A 19,606-nucleotide genomic window follows, 5' to 3' on the forward strand; every position below is an offset into this window, starting at 1 on the left:
GTTTCATTTAGGTGTAGTTTTTGGCTCCTTTTTATAGGTTGCAGTTTGTTTGTTGGTGACTTGGTGTTTAGGCTTGTAACTTGTTTGTGGCCTAAGGACTGGACTGACTGGTTGGTGTGTTTGATTCACAGATTCAGTTGTGGACTTGTGGTTATGTTTCATTTAGGTGTAGCCGTGTAGTTTCTTTTATTATTTTTTATATTTTTCTTTTATTATTTGTTATTTGCTAATTGGTAGTTGCTACTGAGTACTGGCCTACTGCAGTACTGCCAGCAATCACAGGCTTCACAGCATGGTCTCAAGGATTTTTTACATAGCAATTATGATGGGTCTTTGCTGCAGTATATTTCTTTCCCTCTTAGTGCTTTCGTGAGCATCAAGGTTGGGCAATTCAGGCTTGAACAATGTTTTCCTTTCCTAAAATTATCCACAAATATTTTGCACATGATATTTTGCACATGATATCATTTTGCCAAATGATATGGATACATCAAGGAACACTATTTTGTTATTGGTATCCTACAGGAACACTATTTTTATTTTTTTATTTTTTTATTTTTTTTTATTGTTATTGGTATCCTACAGGCTACAATCAATTGAAATTTTTTTATTTTCATACACTATTTTGCACATGGCAGCAATGCTGGAAGCCTGGAACCTACTGATTTTTTTATTTTTTTTATTTTTTTTATTGTTATTGGTATCCTACAGGCTACAATCAATTGAAATTAACATCAAATTTGCTATTGTGATAGAGATCTAATTATCTCATTTAAAAAATTAAATATTTAAATGTATGAAAATTCGATTAAAGATTGTAAATAATAAATATGTAAAAAAGAGAATAATCAAATATTATTCTTTATAATTGATTTATTTGATTTGAATGGGCCAATGACTTGTGGTGGTGTTGGGCCTGTTGGCAAAATGCAAATGTTGAAAAATAAGACCAATTGTTATTGAAAGTATTTAATTTTACCAATTTAAAAAATTAGGCCCAAATTATGAAGGCCCAAGTCGCCCTGGCCCGCCCAATCTGGCAATCCATTTGAAGAGTGTTATTGTTAACCGAATTAACCGACCATTTACTGACCGCTTTAACCGAACCGCCTTTCGACCGCCTACCGACCGCCTTAACCGCCTATGCCGACTTAACCGAAGTTTTCGAAATTTTTTTTAGTCGGTTAGATGTCGGTGAATTAACCGACTTAACCGACCCGGTCGGTTAACCGAACCGACTTAACCGACTTAACCGCCTACCGAACCGCTGCCCACCCCTAGTGGAGTCAACACCCAACGCATTACTGGTTGCGCACTTGTTTTTTATTTTTTATTTTTTATTTTAGATTATCCCGATTAACATTTCAGATAGGAAAATATTTAAAATCAGCCCATATGATTTTTTTGGGTTAAATACTATACTTAAATAGTATCTCCATCCATTTGCTATCAAGAAAACTAACAAAATTTCATGTCAAACTAATCAAATCTTGACATGTGTCATGTATCATATTAAAAATAATAATAAAACTTAAATGTAAAAATCAATAAAAAATAAAAATAAAAATTCAAATGGGTGGCTCGAGCAACCCCATGGTCCATCTTGGAGGTGGCCAAGCCACCCTCGTTGGTCTTGGGAATAGTTTCAATCATCCCTAGCCACTTTCCAATGGGCCAAATCCCTACCTTTTTTTTTAATATTTTTTTTTAAAAAAATAGTTATTTTTTATTTTATTTTTAAATTTAAGTTTTTAAATTTTAAATTGTTTTAATAAGGTATATGACACGTGTCAATTTTGATTGGTTTGACGTGAAATTTTATTAGTTTTCTTAATGGCAAATTGATAGAGGTACTACTTAGATATATATGCCCACAAGCGAGGTACCCAAGAACGGAGCCAAAAGCTTTTATGAGCAGGGGCCAGTTGCCAAAAAATAAAATTTGGTAGAGGCCGGTATGCTAAATTTTTATTTTTTACCTTTTTTTTATTTTTTTTCCAACCTTTTAAATTTTTTTAAAGATATTGGGAGGGGGCATGGCCCTGCTAGCCCCCTCCCTAAAGGTACCATATGTGATCGAAAGTGAAATCAATGGGAAAAAATAAAGTTGTTAAAATCCAGAATGCAAAAAAGTATTTAACTTTTTCCTTTTTTTTCTGTTTTGGTTTTTTTAGATTTAGGTTTTTTTTTTTTCAAATTTATAAAGATATTTTTGTCTTATTAAAATTTTTATAAGTTATTTTTATCTTTTTACTTGACACTGAGGCCTGAGAGATATTGTCAATTTTTATTATTTTTTTTTAAGTAATAGATAGTCTAACAAACTATTGGCAATGAAATAATAGTTTAAGTGAAGCGTATATAATTTTTCTTAAAAAATAATAAAAATATAGTTGCCAAGTATAAGAAAAAGCGAAAATCCAACTCCATGACACACACGTGCTCAGAGAAGAAGAGTAACAGAAGATTGATTATTCAGACACATGTTTCATGAAATTTGTGTACCTCTAAGAAATGTCAAAACGTGTAATCATCACCAAGCAGACAGCTGATAGCCGATTCTCCATCATCATCCAATAAAAGAAAGAAAACAGCTATGTGGCGTTGCTGCGGATATCAGTTGAACTTCCAATCACAGCAAGCCACGGAAATATTTAAACCGTCCAACGGTCCAAGCACCACCCAAAGGGGTCCCACAAAGGGTACACACGTTCTCACAGTAAAACGAGCAACACAGAATTCGGAATCGGGCCTCGCCAGCCAGCAGAATCTTGGATTGCATCGCATCTTGAGCAGCTCATCATCCTCCTCAGTAGCTCCGTTCATAAATGTCGCCGCTTCGGTAGGCCAACCAACAACGACTCACAATGCGCTTCGCTGCGTTACAACCAAAGTTTTCCTTTCCATCAACTAAAGCAGTTGTGTTTGTATAAATAAAACCCCTCTCACTTTGATCTCAGAATTCCTAATTCCTTTTGAATTTCGCGATGGCTCATCCTCCTATCAAATTGAAGCAATCTGCGTCGAGCTCAGCGGCGCAGACTCTAACGTCGTCGTCGTCCGCCCAGGATGCCCGACTCCTCGTCCGCGAAACGCTGCGTATCAGCGCCAATCTCGCTGATTCGGCGGCTCAGCCGCTTTCTTCTTCTTCTCCTTTGTCTGCTGCTTTGGTTGATTCGTCGGAGTTCGTGAATTCCAGCTTGAGGTTGATCTGCTCCGAGGAAATCGACGGCCGGAGATGGAGCTACGTGGCGGAGAAGGACGCCTCCGGAAGGTTCAAGAAGGGCTCTTCCATTCGCGCCCTTAGTTCCCACAATCCTCATACTCCTCCCATTGAGGTCCAATTTTATAAATTTTCTTTTTTTAATATGTTCATTTGTATATTTTTTGCTCAATTTGGTATTCGTATATTTCTATATTTTTCAATCTTTTGCTGTTTATGGCACTTAGAGTTGACCTCTGCCTACAAACTTTACATAATCAATCTAAAACCTACAAACTTTCATTGTTGAGAACAGCCTGACCAATTATTTGAATTTATTAATACTCATTGACTACTTAATTTGCAACTTTGATTAAACATAAATTCGCATGCCTTTTACTGATGCAAAGTGAATGAAGCGACGCTTGGAATAACGCTACACTTATTATCTGCATCCAAGCAAAAAATTTGTTCTGTAATGTTGAATAATGGCGTTGAATTGGAAGTTGAGGATTTGGTGATTATATTATTGAATTGTTGGTGCAGGAGGTGATGTCATTTGTGAGATCTTATGTACTTCCGGAAGGTTTCCCCGATAGCGTTACTTCTTCATACGTCCCGTATATGACATGGAGAGCTTTGAAGGTAGTTATCTTACTTTTTTCTCTGAACCACTGCTAAGAAGGTGGGTTTTAAGGGAAATGGGTACACTGTCAATGAATGAAAGGAGTGAATTGGGATTGAATACTTTTGGCACTTTAAAACGCTGTATTTAATTATTACCTTATTTGTTGTAGCACTTCTTCGGTGGAGCAATGGGTGTTTTCACGACTCAAACACTTTTGAGTTCAGTTGGAGTCTCTAAGAACAGAGTGGCTCCAGGAGCTGTCGCTATTAACTGGATTCTCAAGGTGAGGATGCCTCTTATATGTTTCATGGTATATGTATTGCAAATTGAATTATAGTTGCAAGTTTTTTCAGTATACTAGTTTCTTAAGGTGGTATACATGACTAGTACTGAAGTTCACTTGAGAATGAAGTGGTTCAAACTATCTTAAATGGCATGTTACCATTTCACGTATTCCTGCCATGACATCTGATTTGTGCTCTGTTTACCAAGAGTTCCATTCATTGAAGTGACACATGAATCCGAGACATTGGAAAATCTGTGTTGTTTCCATTTTAGATATGGTCATCTGAACTTCACATCTCACCCTCCCATTGAACTATTTAACTAGTTCTAGGAACATGTATCTAGTGGGTGGTTTGCCCATGTATAATGAAGACCTGTTCCTGCATGGGTGTTAAAGTGTTCTTTTATTGAAGGTATGGAAAGGAGAATAAGAAGGCCAGTGAGGAGAGATATGATCCTAAGGATTTGGAGGATATACATGGCTCCAAATACAGCTAATGCCAGTAAAGCCTCTTGGTGGCCAACTCCAAACATTTCAAATCAAGCCTTTGTTTAGTTGAGTAGCCAACCTCACACTAACGCCATGCCTGTGTTATTTGTCATATGGCAAGGAATTGAAACGCTACCTCTCCAATTGAACAAAATTATTATATTAGAATGTCTTTAAGAGAACAATCGGGACGTGTTTTGTTTTAAATGATTAGACACGGTTCTCTTAACGTGACATTTTATATCGACATCTGGAATATTGGGTGTTTATTTAATTTCTGAGGTATAGGGTAATGTTTGCAGACACTATATTTCTGAATAGAGAGAACAAAGAAGTTGAATGGGTGCCTCAATGGATTTCTAGGAATGAGGAACTGCTGCTTCGTATGGTTTTCAGTTAGGTTCTTAAAAGGTGATCTCATCTCTATTGTGCTTTGCACACTGAGCTGTAGGTCTCCACCTAAATGGTGTGTAATGCTTAGGGATGGTTACTGACCCGAAGGGGCCGGAATTTCACTATTTCTGAATTCCGACCCCGAGCCAAATTTCGTCATTACCGGTAGTGTCATTTCGGGTCACTTGGGTCGGGTATTTCGTTGGAAATTCTGAGAACTTGAAATATTCAAATCTTGACTAAAAAATGAATATTATTAAAGAAAAAAAATTGATTTGCATAAAAGCAAATGAACGTAACAAAATTTACTAATAAACAGCCACAAGAAAATTGAAGGAGCCACCAGATACTGATACGGAATGAGCACCACCATCTCCTTGAATATACCCAATACGAAAATAAAAGAAGAAAAGAAAAGGAGCAGATCTAACATAAGGAGGCTCTAACACAACCAACAATTCATACAGAGGGAGAAAACCAAGCCCTCACTGCCGGATTGGCGCATAACATAGCAGAGAAAACCCATAAATAGAGAGGAAAGCTTATCTCGATGAACAGCTGTGGATCGACAGTGGTTGGGCTATTCAACAATGGCAGAGAGAGCGCAAAGGGAACGGCTGGGGGAGTGAGCGGGAAAAGAGGGTTTCTGATTTCTCAGGAAAAAAAAACGTATACATATCACCCCTATTTTGTATGCCTACAGGTTTCTGTTAAATTGTATGCCTACAGGTTTCTCTAATTTTGACTATGTTTATTTTTCCTTAGTTTCTGTGCCCTACTACCAGTATAGAGAACCGTAAGAAAAGGAAAAACAGAAATTATATGGCTGTGGGCAGTATTGCTCACTAGTTTCTCATTTGAGTGCTATCCTGTTACCATTCTTAAAAATAATTTACGTATCAACTTGGGGATTATGCACCTCTGCACTTTAATAAGATTGATTCATTTATTTAAATCCTTATGCTCAAGATTATGAGTGATTTACTCTATTGCTGACATCCAATTGGAGCTTAGTGGATTTTTCTTGGCAGTACCAGAAAGGGTTCTCTTTTGACTGCAATTTAGTTCCTTCTTTTGTTTTAGTTTATTGCTTTTCATGCCTTCTCATTGAGTTTGAATGTGGTCTTAATTTTTTTTTTAGAAAAAGGTGAGCTGATTTGCTGATTTTCACAACGTTACATTTATGTTATGTAGGATGGTGCTGGTCGTGTTGGAAAAATGATTTTTGCCCGCCAAGGAAAGAAGTTTGATTATGACTTAAAACAGGTAAAATTAATTGCTGTTCTGCTCAGTTTTTATGGTTGCATTTCAACTAGACATCTCCCAGCTTTAGTACCGTCTGTCTGAAAATTATTATGTGTTGCAGCTACGGTTTGCAGGTGATCTTCTTATGGAGGTGGGTGCTGCTGTGGAGTTGGCAACTTCAGCTGTGCCACATCTTTTTCTTCCTTTGGCTTGTGCTGCTAATGTAGCAAAGGTGTGATAGTTTTTCCATAACACAATCTATCATGTTCATGTCAGTTTTGCATATCTTATTCTTTATTCTTTGCTTCTAGAATGTTGCTGCTGTAACATCAACATCAACTCGTACACCAATTTACAAAGCCTTTGCTAAAGGAGAGAATATCGGGGATGTCACTGCTAAAGGAGAATGTGTTGGGAATATTGCAGATCTGGTACGCTTATGAAACTTGCCTTTCTATTTTTGCAGAGTGATATCTGTAGGAAAGGGACTGTCAGACCGCTCTATCTAATAAAATCAATTGTGATATGGGTTGCCGAAACACTGTCTTGACGCTAGTATATCTAACATAAATACTTGCTGAAATGGGTCTGAGCTTGTAACGGTTGCTCTGTCACTCTCTCTACAGATTTATTTTTCCCTCTACATGGTCTCTTTCTGGTTTGGTGAAGCATTTATTGTTGGAGGCTATAGCCCTTTTATCAATTCACGCGTGTCAAAAGATCGGAAAAGGAGTTAGAAATATTAAATCATTAGCTAGAACAAAACAAAAATTGTGTAGGACAAACAATTGTAATTGGATTGCCTTTTAGCAAAAAGGAGCTTATATCTGTTGGGTCTATTTAAAGTTTTCCTTTTTCTTGTGGGGGAAGATGGGGGGAGGGAGCTCCTGTTTCTATTGATGGGCTCAAGCTGGGGCAAATCGAGTCTGAAGTCCAGTTTAGTCCTTGGCATATATCTACATAGAGCCAGGTTCAAGTTACCTATGGTGAACTCAATAGTTAGCGGATATATGCCCTTAACACATGCTAAATTTTGTGTCAATTGGATGTTATTCATTATCCAATTCTTAATATTGATCTAATTTGTATATTTCAAAATGTAAAAAAATTATAATTTTGAACAATCTATAGATAAGACAGTCCTGATCTTTGATCATCTTGGTATATAGCAAGCCTGGAGGATATGTGGGGAACATGTAATCCATGATTGGTTTGTCAGACTACTAATCTAATAACAACTTATTAAGTTGCTAACATTTATAGAAGTTATACCAAATATAACTTGAATCTTACCGATTCTGTCTCAGATTATGGTGGACATATGGACTGAATAAAGCCCATATCTGACTCTATTCCCGTTGTATGAAAAAAATCGTATCAATAATACTCTTTTCATCTCAATTTAAATGTCTTACTTTCCTTTTTACGATGCTTCAAAATACTGGTCTATTTTCTAACCTGCTATCGTTTTCTGTTGTGATTGATGTAACTGAACCTTTTGTCTTTTGAAGCTAGGAACTGGGCTGAGCATAATGATCTCAAGAAGAAACCCCTCCTTGGTTACTACATTTGCCTTCCTTTCATGTGGATATGTCCTCAGCTCTTACCGAGAGGTTAGATTGTGTGTAAAGATTACATATTTTTGTTAGCATTCTACCATGTCCCTTTTGTTTGCAGAGGTTGATATAGTCATGCTAATTTCATTTATGTTTTCCTTCAGGTTAAATCTGTAGTGTTGCACACATTGAACCGGGCAAGATTCACTGTGGCAGTAGATTCCTTCCTTAAGACAGGTCCTTACTCACCATAAGTGGTCTACTGTAGATGCGCAATGTTTCCTCCCCTTTAGTTTTGAATGCATCTGATGTTCATTTCATGTTATTCTCAATGGATCACGTCAGTTCCCTACATAAGCACAAGACGTATGTTTTATGATGCATAATGGCTGAATCATACTTTCTTTCCATTTGCAGGACGAGTCCCCTCATTGCAGGAGGGGAACATGAACGAGAACATATTCAGTTTTCCATGGTTGAAAGAGAAGCCTGTTGTTCTTGGTATGTGTAAGAAATTGTTATTGCAAGATTTTACACCTGGTTATGGCCCTCTTTTTCCTGGTGGTTCAATCTGAGTTTGTTCAACTGTTTGGCAGGATCGAGATTTAGGGATGCATTCCAAGACCCAGGTGCATATCTTGCCATAGAGCCTCTCTTTGAGGTATGCCACTTTTTGTGAAGAAACAAATTTTAAGCAAATCCCACTCATGGATTCAGTAATATCTTTTTCTTGATTACTTTCTGTATCTCGAGTGTATTCATTATGTCCTTCTTGATCGGTGACAGAAAGAGAGATATATTGTGACATATAATCCTTCAAAGGGTAAAATATATGCACTGCTCAAAGATCAGGCAAAGTCAGACGACATTCTGAAAGCTGCCTTCCATGTGAGATACATGACTTCTCTGTTTGTACTTGTTGCACCAATCATTATCATTTTTTCTTCATATATTTAATGCTTAAGATGTAATTCACCTTCTATAACAGGCTCATGTGCTTCTGCATTTTATGCAATCATCAAATGAGAGTCGATCTTCTGCTCGGAAGCAGAGGGAGTATGACTATCCGGATATTGTGTCCACAGCTACTGATCTCGAGGCTCGTATTGCCGAGTCATGTAAGATGGTCTCAACCTCATATGGGATTTTCAAGAGCAAAGCTGCAGAGCAGGTAGGTGGAGATAAACTTATCTTATTTTTTCCTGAGAGGGTTCCATATTGTTAGTTTAAGCTGTCTGTGCATCTTGTTGGCTCACACCTGAGGAGCTTTTGAAGTGTTTAGCTTATCAGTTTGATGACATCTTCAAAAGTGAGAAATTTATTGCTCGTACCCTGAAAGTAATGCTGACTGGCAAAAAAACTCTTGTGCATTTTTTTGAAAACTGAAAAGCATTAGGGAGTTTAACTGGCCTGCTTCTAAACATATATATCAAACTAAACATGCTAATGTGTAATGAAATATGGAGGGGGACTTACCGAAAAGAACAAAGGGGTTTGATCTCCCGACATCGTGACATATACACTGGAAGGGCTTGGGCTCCTGATCAAAGTGCTCAGGAGGTTCCATGATGCCCTGATGAAGTTTAACTACCAAATTGGTTGCCCTCATTTTAGTTCACTGCTGCTATTTACTTGTTGATCCGAAATGTTTGTTTTGCGCTTGGTTGATCATAGTGCAAGTGGTTTAGGTCGAGAGTAAATTGCAGAGGCTATGATGAAATAATTTGGTTTAAATTACATTTTGAAACAACATATAGGTGGGCTTTTTTTCTTTTTCTTTTTCTATTTTTTTTTTTCTGTAAAAGTACTTTTCAAGAATATTTCATACATTGTCATACTTATATGTGGTACAGTACTGTGTGAACTTGCCTTATATATCTCATATGGAATGATAAAATAAAATAAAAAAACAAAATCAAAAATCAAAGCAAATTATAGCACGTAGGATTGCACACAATATTGCATGGAAAGTGGTTCCAGTGGATATCAATCCTATACAGCATAATTCTAACAAGATGCAATTGTATACAAAATTCCAAATGGACGAAAATGGCCTGAGGCAACGCCAATCTACCCTTTTATGTTGATACTGAAAATGGCTTTAACAAAATGAATGTCTTCAGTGCCTCTTACAGGCTATTGGATGCTATTCCAGTAATTATCTTCCAAGTTGTCCAAAAGCACCTGAAGGAACTTTGAACTGGATTTACGAGGTTGTCTGAGGTGTGGAAAGGATTTTGCCTTTCAACTTTTGAAAAAAAGGCCAGCTCTGAATTCTTTCTTACATTTGAAAGGCATGGTGGGCAAAAATCTTGACGAACAGAACTAAGCACTAGTAAAAAAGAAGTCAACTGCATAAGGCTTATGGCTATATGGACTTATGTTTAATCCTGAATGAGTTGTATCTATAATGATGGTTCACAGATTATTGGATGTGATTAACTGATTATTGGATGTGCTACATACCTCATTCTAAAAAACGTTTTTTTTTTCTTCGCTAGGGGTGGAAGATGTCAGAATCACTTCTTAATCCTGGCCGAGCTCGGCTCCATGGGAGTGATAAATTGCGATGAAATGCTCACATTTCTGCATTGGTACGCAAAGCTGGGCTTTGACTCTAGTAAGGTGCTTGGCAAATGCTTCTACTGCCTCAGACACACACAAAAGTTGATCAGCAGACGAAGAGAGCCCATATGACAAAGAGGGCTGGTGGCACTATACCTATGGGGGACCATGGAAACCATGGACTCTCATTAAGGTGCAAAAGTATGATGCTGCGTGCGCCCTCTGCTTGATGAAACATAAACATACCCAAAGATGGCATGGTGCAGTATTGAGTTATAAAGGGATGTTTTGTTAGCTTGGAGTTGCATAGTAGTTGCACATAGATACGTATAGTTTTTCTGTTTCTCCTTTTGGTCGGGGGTTCCTTTTTGCTTTGGGGTGTGGAGGTTTTTTGTTTTCATTTTTATAGTCTTCTTAGTGTCGCCATGTTATGTTTACGCTGAATACCTTGGATTCTTTCTTTAAATCAATAAAACTTTACTTGAGAATAGGGTGAAGGCTTGGTTTGGAGCATAGAGATTCCAAAGAAATGAAGAATCACAGAGACAGGTACACACTGTTCTTTTTTCGCCTAATGTAAATGTAAAAAAATAGGAAAGAAATTGAAACTCGTATCAGCATGCTCGAGTCATGTATTCAGTGGCTCTGTGGCAAAGGCACCAGCCTCTTGGCATAGGGCATCACTTTATTGACTTCCGTCACATCTACTATGAGTTGTCCTTCCTGACTTCGGTCACGTCTACTGAGTTGTCTTGTAAAGTGGTTGTATGTACCGAAACCATAAAGTAAAGCTTTAAATTATATATACCCACTATGTTCGGAACAATGCGTGCACCACTATGCTGCACTGATTTTAAGAACAGAAAGCATCAATTCGTTTGTAGTAGTTGTTCATCTCTGCGAAGTAAGATGCATACCTCTTCAAATTTTGAATTTTTTTTATATTAATGTGCCAATCGCTCCATCTTTTTGGCTGTCTTATTGTTAGCTATATCTTTCTGTTTTTCACGTGCTTTCTATATTGTTTTATGTGAATTGTCAAATCATGTAAATTGCATGATTAGTATTTAGGTTCACATCTATCGTCATTCTTTCCCATGGATTGAGATCCCCCTATAATTCTTATGGTATTACAGGGCCTGCAATGAGAGGCCGAGGTCTTATTCATTCCCTAAAAGTTAAAACCTCCATAGACCATAGTCTACAAGCGAACCCAAAACACCACAACCACCAACTCTCTCAACCAACAATAATCTTAGGGCAGAAAATACATACAAAATTTCCACATTCATAAGAAAACTTTTCAGAGATAAAAACAACTCAATTTTTGTTGTGGTCTCTTTAGTAGCTGTCACGAATCTACTTCAAATTGGACATAAAATGTCTTATCATTGAAAGCTAACCAAGGAGAGCTCTGGGTGATTTCCTAAACCCACTATGACCAACATCCTCTTTCTTAGTGGAGCCGCTCCCCCTCCTCTGATTTGGGGAGAATGGTAATGATGGTGAAAATGGACTGGTTGGGTGATTCAATGGTTAGTGGTCAACCGTGAGTGCGAGTGACAGTTGAGAACGAGGGGAACCAAAAAAAAAAGGGGAAAGAAGAGCAGTGAAAGAAAAGAAAAAATGGAATCTAAATTTGGGGGTTTGGACTGCACTGAATTTTTTTTAGAAGGCCATCATAAAAATAAAAATAAAAATAAAATAAAATAAAATTTTAAAAAAATCCGATTTTTTTTTTTTTTGAAGTTATTTTTTTTTCAACAACTTTTAGGGGAGGACGAAACGGATAGAGATCCCAAATAGCTAGTAATTTGAGCAGCAAATGTAAGAGAATTTTTATTGGACTCACATGTCCGAACAGGTCTCGAACTGCCCACTCTCTAGCAATTTGTTGTCCGAATTGTTAGTTCCAGTTATTTGTTGTACGAATTGCTAAGATCTAAATTCGGACTAAACGGGATAAAATCCGTTGGTATTTTTTTTTCTAGATTTTTTTTACGTTTATTTTAGGATTTTTAGTGGATTGATGACGGGGGTATAAAACCTTGGAGCTTTCAGTGTAGATAAATGGTTGATATATAACGAATTGTAGACCAACATGCAATACTCCACCTATAGGCCATAGCCAATGACAAGAAGCTAGCGAAGCTGGCCTTTGGAGAGATGTAGGCGGGTGGCATAAATAAAGCCATCCTCTATTGTTTAACTCTGAACAGGCTCTTTTGATAACGATAAGTTAGACACATGGGGAAAGGTTCAAGGTCTGTTCTTGGACTCTAAAGCCAAATTAGGACTCATTTTCTTTGCCCAAATCTTTGAAGCTTGTGGTGTATATATTTTTGGGTTCATATTTAGGATAGGCCACTTCGACAAATCTTCTGGAGAGGGATGCTTTCGTAGGAATAGGTTTGCTCCATTTTATACACATCTCTATCTCTATGACCTACAACTTCTTTTCCAGATTTTCTCTAGCCAAATCTTTAGCAATTTTGTTGTTTGAATTGCTAGTAATTAAGATAGAAAATACGAGAAAGTTCTTGTGGAAATCACCTACCTGAGTGAATCTTGGATAACTCACTCCTCTATTCGGTTGTGAATCCTATAAGAACTCTCTTATATTTACTGTTACAGAAAATTATTGAGAATTCGAATCCAATAGAATCGTTGCAAGGCAATAAGCCCCGGCCTCCACGCCTGTGCGAATTGTAAGGATCCCGATGCATAACGGCACGGTAAAATTAACAAGAATGACAATATATAGGAAATTATAAATAAAAGTGTGTAAATTAAATCATATTATCCATGGTCTTGTGTATAGGTTTCCTGTTGATGATAAGATGGAAGAGGGCGTATATGTCATTTCAATGCATGGCAGCAACGGCACATTAAATATTAGGTCAAGCATATTAAATATGGGTCGGAAGATGATGATTCCAATTAAATAGGCCTCTGAAATGTGGTGGTGAATTGTCACTCTTGAGTCTTACTATCCAAAGTCAGACAAACCTTCTTTTGGGGGGAAGCAATGCAAAAAGGGTGAGAAAACAAAACTTCAGCATAACAAATGGGGGGTTGGTTTTGGGGTCCCCCTCTCCTCTGCAGCTTTTAGAGGGGGTGGGGGAGGGGATTAGCAGATGGGCGCTGGAAATGTCATTGCCAATAGTTAAGATGGTCACGGGACTAGTCATTTTCATGGCAATGAAACAATTTTGACAACCTAAAGGTGGAGAGCATCTCCTCATTCTCATTGTAACATTCAAGGGAAATGCATGACTAAAATGTTGAGCGTTTAACTAGCCGTTGTTAAAGTTTATGGGCTCGATCAATTCACTCTTAAAAGACGCCTTGGAAAATGATGGGACATCATAACTTATAAAGAGGCTAGGTGAATGTAAACTAACCATTGTATAACACTTAATTAAGACGCCCCCTCACGTGTGGCACTATTGGCCAAACACGTTAACAGAACGGAAGCAAAGCCCAACGGGGGAAGGGATCGGAGAAATCCCAACAATTAAAAAGAACTAGCTCTGATATCAAGTTAAAGTTCATGAACTCAATTCACTCTCAAAAGACGCCTTGAGAGATAAGGGGACACCATGACTTATAAAGATCGAGACCAAGTAAATGTAAATTAACCATTGTGAAACACTTTAAGAGCCGTGGATGCGATCGGGTGCAATGAGACCGATTAGATTGTCCATTGCATTCACATGTCCGAGCTCCTACTCGAATACGGCAAGGCTCAAACATTCTCTCCCGTGAGACTACACATTGTACATTCAATGGACAGCCTCATTACACCCGTTCAAAAATATATTCATGATATGCCTAAGGCACGTAGTTAGGTTGAATCTACCACAAGAAAATAAGACAAAAAAAGAAAAATGGTAGTACAATGAAAATGTGTCTTTTCAAGGGACCTACGTATAAACATACGAAAAAATTACAAATTGAATGGATTTGTGTGTTTTAATTGGAGGCACAAGAATGCATGTGAAGAAATGCAGATGGAGAAGCTAGTAATAAGCTTCATACAGTTAGGCAGGGTCTTTAATCACGTATATTAAATGACACGTGATCTGGACCAGATATTGTTTGCTGGGGATCGAGTGTTGAGATATATATTGAGTAATATCCACATTTTTGCCTGGGGTTATCATATTTTAAATTTTAATTAAATATTTTTTTATTGTTTTTACTGTTTTAAATGAGGGACAAATTAATGATCAGTATATATATAATATAAGGTCGTGTTTGGAGTATATAGTGCCTTTTTGCATGTGGACTTTCTTTCCTTGCTTTTTGCTAAAATAAACTTCCTGCATAAAAAAACGTGCATCCAAATTCCAAACTCAAAAGTGACCTTCTTTTTCTTTTTAATTATTATTTTTTTAAAAAAAAAAAAATTACTTGTTTTCACTTTTTGTTTAGAGAAGGGGATGGGGGCCATGGGGCGTTAAATATTAGGAAAAAAAAAAATCAAATTTAGTCAATGTTTTCGTGGGATTTTAATTTAATCTCACAATTTTTAATTTCAACACACAATTAGGTCTTAGTTTTTCTTAGGTTTTCGCTCACAGGAGAGCGGCCTTCCTCACCAATTGTGAGTGATTGTCCAACTCTCTCTCTCTCTTTTTAATTTTATAATTGTAATTTAAAATAATTATACAACTATAATTAATACATGATGTGTCAAATGAGAATCACATTGCATTAATTGATTGGTCTGATCAAATGGTATACCGTTACTTAATTAGACATGGATTAATGGAGTGACATAATTGGAACAGGAGAAAATCTTGGAGACCTAATTGTTAAAATTAAAAACTCAATAACTAAATTGAAATTAAAATTTTAGTGACTAAAAAAATTTGATTTTTCCCTACATATTATGCCAAAACATAATTAACAGCACGACCTATGGATTAAACAATGATAATTTCTAATTTTAGGTCATGAATACATTGAGCAGTAATATGCATAACAATTAAGGAACACAGGTTTAATCGGGAGTTTAGGAGCCTCATCCCATGCAGAATATAATTTCGTATTGTTGTATTTAACAGTGTAGATGATCGATGGTACGTTATAAATATATTGACATGTCATTCAAAAAAATTTAAATTATTCATACCGTTAGATACAACAACATGCATTAACTCTTGACCATAAAATAACCCGTCTCAAGAAATGGAGAGAAAATCCTTGTCCCTGGCATATATACCCACAGATAGAACCCAAACAGATGCTATAAACATAAATGTAATAAATGGCTTCCTCTTTGCAGTAGTGATCATGATCAGAAAGGTCCCTCCTCCTACAACAAGTACACAAACTAGGAATAGAATCCAAAGTTTTATGAGAGGACAAATTAGATCCAAGGCATGGTTTGGTTAGGGAAAGAGTAATATTGTTGTAGGTAGAATGGATGCTTTTAGGGTCCTACAATTTTTATTATAAATTCTTTGCAAATTGAGAATTTGAGAATTGGTAAAATGATTAGGTAAAAAAAGTTTATTTATTAATTTAATTATAATGAAAAATATAATATTCCAAGCATTTTCAATTATAAAGTCCTCATGCAATTAAGTGACTTAATTTTGATGTAAGTTGAAATGCTCTCTTGTCAAAATACAGAAATAATTCAGGTGATCATCATCCAGGAAACAATATTACAACTCAATTTTCATGTTGATTTCTGGATAATTAATTTCAATATTTTTTGTTGGTTGTTTCCCCCTTAATGGGCAAGATTAATTATTCTTTATTTTCTTTGTTTTTAGAAGCAAAAAACAAATATTATTTTCAAAGGAAAGAAAAAGTACTAAAAATTGCTTAACATTAATAGCATTCTTCCCTGATTTCAAACGTACTACAAGCTAGTTTGCATAATTCACTCGGCTGCATTAATTTGTTACAGCATATATATAGGAATGTTTTTCAAAAACATTTTTTCTCATTTTTCAATATTTGGTACAAACAGAAAATATATAATTTTCGATCAATAACAAGTTTGTCACTATGAGTTTTGGTGGGGTTTTTTTTTTTTTTTTTTTTTTTTTTTTTTTTAGCAAAAGTGGGTAGGGGCTGGCAATTTTGAGTAGTTTTCAGTTAAAGGAGGAAAAAAAAAAAAATCGAACCAACCAAAACAATAAACAACATTTTAGATATTATTTTCAGGATCTCAACCAAATAATAAAAAATTATTTATTTTCTCTAAAAATATTCTCAACTAAAAATTATTTATCAAAATCATTTTATGTTGAAATTGAAACATATATATATGCATTTTCTCTATAAATAAGCTTTTTCGTTTTCACGTACACTCTGAACGTATAACTTAATACAAAAGCTTATATTAAAAACTAAAAGATAACAGAAAGAATATTAGTTAATTAAGAAAAGCTCTTCTCCTAACATTGAAGATTAATTAATACATTGGCGTATCTCAGTCTGAATAACTCAACTCAATCCTGCACTGAACATTGAACAAGAACATCAACCACAACTCAAACACTACCAAACCCAATTTGCCTAAGCTACATTACATATCATATATAACCACTATTATTACAAACAGTAAGAGACCTCAAGTAACGTACTCAAAAGAGAAGAAAATGATTAAAAAGATAGGGTGTAAAGAAAATAAGAGAAACAGATTCATTCAGCTGAGATCATGTGGAGTTAAAAGCACAAACTAAAAATATGGTTAACTTAAATCTGTGGAGTGATTTTTCTTGGCTAGATTGTGCTTGTTGTTGTGCATCCAAACCTTGAGGACTCTTCTCTTGACTCCAATCTCTTGGCAGAACTGTTGCACCACAGCCTCTTCTTGCTTCTGGATTTTCCACCCAACTTTCTCTGCAAAGTTGAGCATTTTCTCCTTCTGTTCTTGTGTGAACTTGGTCCTGAACCTTTTCTTCACAAGCTGTGGAGCATGCCTGGCCATTAGTGCACCCCCACCATCTTCCTGCTCATCAGACTCCGAAGGGAGGGAGCCCATGTTATAGGGCATTATAATTTGGTGGGGTGCTGCTGGTCTTGAAGATATGAAGGTACCTGTAGCTGTAGGGTACCCCAAGGCCTCAGGGGTAAGTATATTTTTATGATGGCCAAGCATGAATTTCCTCCCAACCCTGTTGAGATGTGGGCTATTATGGTGGCAGTCACATGATGAGGGCTCACCTTCAACTTCTTTTCTGTGGAAGTTTCTGTGACAATTGCAGGCAGAGCAATTGAGTGCTTCTATTGTACCCTCTTCACCATTGGGCATGAATTCACCACAGCCATCAGTGGCATTCCCTCCCATTGCTGCTGCATGGTTCTTGAGGCATTCTCTGTACCTCACCACTTTCTTGTAAGGCACATGATCCTCTAGGCCATTGGAGGGGATTTGGGTTGCTGATGAAGGGATGATGTGGTTGTGGGGTGCAGGATCATGATGGATCAAGTGCCCATGCCCCACACCATATGTACTGTTTATTGGGATTGGGATTGGGATTGAGATTGGGATTTCTCCTTCTTGACTTGAAAGTTCCATCCCTTGTTTTCTCTCTGCTGCTTCTCTGGCTATTATATTATTTTGTGTCTTGTTGTTGGTGTGGTGACAGGAAGAGAAAGAACAAGACAGGATATAATTAGGAGGCCTAAATCATTAATATTAAAAGTGGTTGCTTTCTTATATACTCCTGGGACCTTTCTTGACAATTGTCCACTCTTTTAGAACCAACACAAACTAGAAAACCTTACTATTCTCGCAGACAGAAAAGATAGGGAAAAATATCCACAAACTCTTGTTTTAGGTGACTAAATTGCAGTTGCTTTGAGAGAGAGAGAAGGTGTTGAAATGATAGGGGAGATCTGCTGGCTCTAAGAGAGATATCACAAGTTTAATGATCAGGAGAGCAAAGCAACAAAAGGGTACCCCAACCGCATAGACTTTGAGTATCCACCTTATTTTCTCTCGAGAGGTCAACTTAGAAGGAAAAAAGAAAAAAGAAAAGACAAACAAATTCAGTGACACTGTGGCCAGGAGCTAGCATCGATAAGAGACCAATTTCTATTTCTCGAAAGTGAGAGAGAGAGAGATATAGAGAAAGGGGGTCAAACAATCTCTGAGAAAGAAAATGATGGAGCAAGCTGGGAGACGACTGTAGTAAGCCTTCTTTGTTCTTCTTTCGACTCGTAATGGAAACGGAAAGAAAGGAGAAAGAAACTGGATTACCTACATCAATTTCTCTTGTGTCCAAATCTTGAGCTTTAAGCACCTTCCATACTGAAAGGAGAGGTTCTAAGATAGAATAGAAGTTTTGGCTTACAAGGTAGACTTAGAGTGAGGAGGATTTGAATTATAAGACTAAGCAAGTGTGTGTTTTTGTGTGTGAGAGAGAGAGGGAGGGAGAGAGAGGGCTGAGTTTTTTTTTTTTGAGGTGGGTTTTGCTAGCGAAGCACTAAACAAGGGCTTATAGAAATAGTGAGGAGGCAAAAAAAGAGAGTCGATAGAAAGAAAAGAAAGCAGGTTTTTTTTACAGACAAAGAGGAAAACACAGTGAGTTTAGGGAGAGCAGAAAAGGTGGGGTGCTTGCTTTGCTTGCACTATCAGGCACCGAGTTTACTCCATATGGAGAGCAGTGTGTCAGAGAGTGGAGAGGACAAAGGAAGAAGAGAGAGAGAGAGAGAGAGAGAGAGAGAATTATGAAAAGAAATGTTCTTCAAAAGAAATTAGCAAAATGGCCTTTTTCTTTAAGTTGGACTTGGAGCCTTCAAAAGGTTTTTGGATGGACATATTTGCCCATAATTAGATGACTCTCTCATACCAGTATTGTGTAGGTACGTTTGTGCATGCGTGTTGGGGAGGGGTTGCATCACTTGCATGTGTAAATTTGCTAATAGAGATTCTTAAGTTTAGACTGGTTCTCTAATATTTCTTTTTGATATGACAGTGAAAATCGTCATTAAATCCAAATTTAGTGGTGATTTATCTAAAATTTAATAATAATTTTGACTGCCACATTAGAGAATAAGCATTTAAGAATGTAAACTTGAGAGTTTGTATAGCATTTTTCTTGTTAATAATTAATTGTGTTATTTGATGCAATGCTTCATAGCAAGATTTTCTTTCTAATATATATACTTTCTTGGTTTGCAAGATTGGTTACTTTCACTGCCTCAATGCAACCACACCGCCCTTTGTATCCTTGAGTTGCAGTTAAAAGGGTGTCATGCTACTCATGTGA

General features: G+C 36.7%; 2 protein-coding genes across 2 annotated transcripts; one reads left to right on the forward strand and one right to left on the reverse strand.

The window, feature by feature from the left end:
• Positions 1-2,683: 2,683 nt before the first annotated feature.
• On the forward strand, positions 2,684-10,854 carry LOC133882404 (protein root UVB sensitive 6). Its single transcript, XM_062321562.1, has 13 exons — positions 2,684-3,338; positions 3,749-3,847; positions 4,000-4,113; positions 6,193-6,264; positions 6,365-6,475; positions 6,555-6,674; positions 7,755-7,856; positions 7,964-8,036; positions 8,217-8,300; positions 8,396-8,460; positions 8,586-8,687; positions 8,788-8,970; positions 10,301-10,854. Exons 1-13 carry the CDS (start codon positions 2,988-2,990, stop codon positions 10,370-10,372), a joined length of 1,548 nt encoding a protein of 515 aa, XP_062177546.1. The 5' UTR covers positions 2,684-2,987; the 3' UTR covers positions 10,373-10,854.
• A 5,907-nt stretch (positions 10,855-16,761) lies between these two features.
• Positions 16,762-18,984, reverse strand: LOC133882399 (zinc-finger homeodomain protein 4-like). The gene has a single exon (XM_062321555.1). It carries the CDS (start codon positions 17,908-17,910, stop codon positions 17,080-17,082), a length of 831 nt encoding a protein of 276 aa, XP_062177539.1. The 5' UTR covers positions 17,911-18,984; the 3' UTR covers positions 16,762-17,079.
• Between the last annotated feature and the right edge of the window lie 622 nt (positions 18,985-19,606).

Source organism: Alnus glutinosa, chromosome 11 (genome assembly GCF_958979055.1).
Source record: "Alnus glutinosa chromosome 11, dhAlnGlut1.1, whole genome shotgun sequence".
Taxonomy (NCBI): domain Eukaryota; kingdom Viridiplantae; phylum Streptophyta; class Magnoliopsida; order Fagales; family Betulaceae; genus Alnus; species Alnus glutinosa.